General features: G+C 44.3%; 1 protein-coding gene across 1 annotated transcript; it reads right to left on the reverse strand.

Annotated features, from left to right (window-relative positions):
- Positions 1-395: 395 nt before the first annotated feature.
- dbx1a (developing brain homeobox 1a) lies at positions 396-3,228 on the reverse strand. Its single transcript, XM_042490414.1, has 4 exons — positions 2,797-3,228; positions 2,599-2,700; positions 917-1,119; positions 396-795 (listed from the first exon to the last, which is right to left on the reverse strand). Exons 1-4 carry the CDS (start codon positions 3,161-3,163, stop codon positions 514-516), a joined length of 954 nt encoding a protein of 317 aa, XP_042346348.1. The 5' UTR covers positions 3,164-3,228; the 3' UTR covers positions 396-513.
- Between the last annotated feature and the right edge of the window lie 1,408 nt (positions 3,229-4,636).

Raw genomic sequence — 4,636 nt, forward strand, 5'->3', positions numbered from 1 at the left:
TCAATAAAATTAATGATTATTTATGAATGAATTTTGCAAAATCATTCCTACAAATAAAACAAAAACAAACAAAAAAAGACATACACTTTACTTGGAATTGTTTACAATTTTATTTGGTATTTTTACAAAACGTGTGAAATAAACATATATACAGCACATAATACAACATACTTATTAAACAAATTCATATAAATTATTAACGAAATAGCTACATTTTTCAATAAACAACTCTATTCAGGGTAAAAGTAACTCAATATTCTTGGCATAAAATTTCCATACAAAATTGTACAAAATACTGTACAATTAAACAAAGCTGTGCAAAACAGCAAATTGTGTCTAAGAAGCAGATCCTGTAGAGTGCGCGTGCGCAGTCGAAGCAAAATACTGGAGTGAAACTTGTTTTCTGAACATTTATGGGGTCCTCTTTAACGTCGACGGCTTCTTACAGATCTGGTCACAGTCTCATATAAAAACAAAACGTTGGGTTATATTCTCTATATTTTAAAAAATAAATTAAGATACTGTTATTTCTTCTTCGTCTGACTCTGAGAAGTCCGAGTGCTTACTGGAAAGAGACGGAGAGGAGATGCTGGACCCCGCCCTCATTCTCTCTCTACCGAACTCTTCCTCCTCATCTTCCTCTTCAGCTGAGGATTTCTTGCCCACGTCGCTGAGATCCGGGTGCGGGTTGGCTTTGGTGGGCAGCGTCTGCTCGCGGCAGCCTCCGGACGACAACAGCTCTCGTTCCTTTGAGTTCCTCCACTTCATCCGCCTGTTTTGGAACCAGATTTTCACCTGTTGACGGATTGAAAATGGTGAGTGAAAAAAGTCCGAGTAGAGCAAAATGCGCAACGCCGTCTTTACGCACAAATTACGCACGACATATTCAACATTTAAAGCACTTGTGAGTTTTTACCTGTGAGTCTTTTAGGCCCAGCTTAGAGGCCAGCTTCTTCCTGTCGGGTTTGCTGATGTATTTCTGTTTCTGGAACATTTTCTCCAAAGCTTTGCGCTGCACATCGGAGAACACCGCCCTCCTCAGCATCCCTCTCCGGGGTTTCCCTCTGGCGGCCAGGGGCCACGAAAAAGTCCCCGGAATGGGAACAACGGATGAAGATGCTACAATAAAAAACACATAACAGAAATTTGAACTTTTTACCTTTGTTTTATTTAGGCAGATCTCTGGTAAAAATGTTAGCAGAGAAGAAATGCTCCTTAACCAAGACCATGTGGAAATTATGGCTTTTTAAATATAAACAAGAACATAATGATTTCTCTTTACTCCTCGTAATTATTGAAGGTTTTATCCCTTTTGGATCTGTGCAATACGTCTCCGTTTTGAGTGAAATGGCACGAGGTGACTAATTAGCACATTGGCCGGTCCCCAACCGCATTGGTATGGTAAAGAGGTGGCATATCCTTTAAGGAACCCTGTGAGGGCGGATAGAGGAGTTAATAAACCGTGAACGGTAATTGTGTAGTAATGAACTAACGCAGAAAAGACTCTGGACAGGCGGCGAAGGCCATATATTATCGCAACAAAAGGAGATTTACACTTTCAAACTAAACACAACTGCATACCAGAATACTGATGCCCGGAGGGGGGGAGTAAAGAGTGGAGGGGAATGGCGCTTTTTTTTCCTCTTCTTCGTGCCTTCAAATCATTTTCATTAAATGAACACGAAAAGCTATTCAGGACGCTGGAGTTGTTTTGTTGAGGCATTCAGCTGAGCCCATGAAAAGACTCCATCTCCATTATGATTTGGCTGAATGAAAGCACGGACTAGCGACTTTATAGACTTTTCTAAGAGATTATTCTTTATCTCAACTCGCTGATTGGCCCGCGTGGAGAATAAACGTTTAGGGCACAGAGAGGAGTGAGGACTGGAAGTCAGTGGTAACTTATCCTATGGGCCGCGCGGCATACAGGGACAAACTTTCTCCAGCTGGGACATTTTGGACACAGTTGAAACTCCGTTTACTTCAGCTCCAACATTCCTGTATACGTCCTGTTAACTGGACTTCCCTCCTGACAGTAGCTGCCCTGTGGCCGCAGAAGAATCAGGAACAACGACGCGCTATGTGGTCTTGTGAGAATATTGAAAACTCTCAATAGCGCCTAATAGGGAAATTAGTGCATGACTGGTTCACGCCTTTGCCCCCCCTGGTAAAAGTCACTCTCCGGGGTGTGTGGGTGGTTCGCCCGGTGGGAGCTGACCAAATTGGTCACGGTGCTGTAGGCTTTGTTGCCCGTCACAGCGGCCCGGTGGCCCCCCGGGCTCTGTGGGAAAACGCGGGGCCAGGGAAATGCCAAAACGCCCCCAATGGGAAGCAGGGGGGACTATAACTCGCCACCCCGCCTCAAATTTAGAGCGTGACGATTTGGGATAATTGGTTAATTAGGGGGTGGGTGGGTGGGTACGGGCAGGGGCCAGAGCTCCCCATTAATGAGACAGTGATTTCTTCTTTTGTGGTAAAAAAAAAAAATTATATGAGGGTGCGAGTGTTTTACATGTAAATGCAATTAGTCCGTACAGATTTCAAAAGGCTGAGGATAGATTGATCTGTTTAGGAGAAGTGAGTAAAAGATGCACCTACCTGGTAAATAAGGCGTCCTGAATATGGGGTGAAAGGTTCCGTCAAAGCAAGGGATGGGGAAGGTTTTGGAGTGCAGGCTGTGGAGTGCAGGAGGTGACGACGCTATAAAGAAACATGACACGTGTTAAAAATCATTCATGAGTTAAAAAAAAAATAAATCTCAAAGTGAAGGCAGAAACACGCAGTCTGACTACTCACCTGTCTTTGGTGAAGGGGCGAGGATGGCGCTCACTCCAAACTTGAGAAAAGTTGGGTCCTTGCTGCTCGACACTGACGTTTTCGGCGAGCACGATTCGCGCGTTACCGCGGTAGTGGCCACCGCGCGCTCCGCGGGCGCGCCGCTGAACGACAAGGTGGTGGTGGCTGTGGGCACCGAGGCGCACACCGATGGGACAGTCCGGTTACCGAAGGCGGCGGGGCGGCTTATCCGCAGCAGGTCCTCCACTAGAAAGCTGGAGTGACTTTGAAAGGCGGACGGCAGCGTCTGGTGAAGCGGCAGAGCAGCGGCGGGCCGGTACAGCCCCGGGTAGAAGGCGGGAGGCGCGATCACGCTTGGGATCATCATGGTCCCGGTTAAAAAAAAGTGAAATGTGAGATACTCCTCGTGTCAGCTGGGAGAGAATCAGTCGTGTGAATGGCTGCTAACTCCTCTGGTTTCCTCACTCTGGGGAGAGGAGTTTTATAGCAGCCTGCCCCCCCTCCGGCCCTCCGCTCAGGGCTGACAGACTCAACAATGGGACTCAACAAAGTTCTCCACATGGGTCGCTTTCATGCAGCATCCCCCGGGCCGCTGATTGGCCGGGGGACGCAATTTATGATTGCATTAGACTTCATAAGCAAGCAACACACAATGTCCCCACCACAAAAGAAGGCTCAGTCATCAATTTTGCATGTTGACCACTTTCCTTTCAATTTGTTTTGTTTGGCAGAGGCAAGCGGCCTAATTAAAGAGCAATCTTTACAGATTCGGTCATTATATGCGGACTTTTAATGAGCACTTTATAAAGGACACTTTATTCTTGTCCACTCAGGCTGTCTTTCTGTTCTGCAGGATCTAAAATATACTCGTTAAAATGTAAAATTATTCTTTTATTCAGTTCTGTGCAAAAGTCTGACTCCACCTTAAACTTGATTTTGGATTGATCACATATATTTATTTCTCAGTAACCTCTTTACTAAAAATACAACCACAGGAAATATATACAGTATCAAACGCAAATATTTCAGAATAAAACAACTTCAACAGGCTTAAGTTGCGAGTGTTTAGTTTGACCTCGCTTTCCACTTATCTTAAACTCTCTTGGGCAGACAATATGAGATTTACAAAACTAATATTTTGGTATATTTACACCAGCTTGCATTCAAGACATGCCTGAAGCTAAATATTGATTATCTACTATCCTTTGTCATGTTTGAACGATTCAGTGTTTCACACTAAATATTGACTTCAGTCTATAGAAGCCATTTTTCCTGAGTGTTTTAATGCATTGTACATGTTCTCTGTTTTCTTTGTTTCTTAATAAAGAGACTGAGGGGGAAAAAAATCCTCATTACAACTTTGACTATTAAATCTATGGCGGCCAAGGACTTTTGCACAGAAAAAACATCCATGGATTAAAAAGTAGGATTTAAACTGTTTTTTATACACTGTTACGATGACACTAGAATAACCAAGTATATTTATTGTCAATTCTAGTTGCAGACGCTGCACAGCATCTCAAATGTAAATCAGTTTTAAGGTTTCATAGGATTCTCAACACTCAATCTGGCCCTCGTCATGGAATAATGTCTTAAACGGATTTCTGCTATCAAAACGCTTTAACAGATGTGTTAAATATCACTCTTTTTGAACAGGCTTCATTCAGTGCGCGGAGCCGCAGCTCAGTGCGCACAGGAGAAGTGTGCGGCCTGAGCCGTGCGCTCATGATCCTGTTAACCATGAACTAACTGTCACCCTCAGCTGCGGAGGAGGCGCCCCTCGGCCTTTCTCTCCTTCCCTCTCCCCGCTTCAAAAAAAGCCTGGAGGAATAAAAAAAGC

This window comes from Plectropomus leopardus, chromosome 1 (genome assembly GCF_008729295.1).
Source record: "Plectropomus leopardus isolate mb chromosome 1, YSFRI_Pleo_2.0, whole genome shotgun sequence".
In the NCBI taxonomy this organism is placed as follows: Eukaryota; Metazoa; Chordata; class Actinopteri; order Perciformes; family Serranidae; genus Plectropomus; species Plectropomus leopardus.

What these genes read in the sequence shown, in the direction of transcription:
- dbx1a (XM_042490414.1), bottom strand. Translation starts at nt 3,163, where the DNA reads ATGATGATCCCAAGCGTGATCGCGCCTCCCGCCTTCTACCCGGGGCTG. An exon ending in CGCCCCTTCACCAAAGACAG is followed by an intron (nt 2,701 to 2,796) that starts GTGAGTAGTCAG and finishes GTTTCTTTATAG; the next exon opens with CGTCGTCACCTCCTGCACTC. An exon ending in CAGGACGCCTTATTTACCAG is followed by an intron (nt 1,120 to 2,598) that starts GTAGGTGCATCT and finishes TTTTTATTGTAG; the next exon opens with CATCTTCATCCGTTGTTCCC.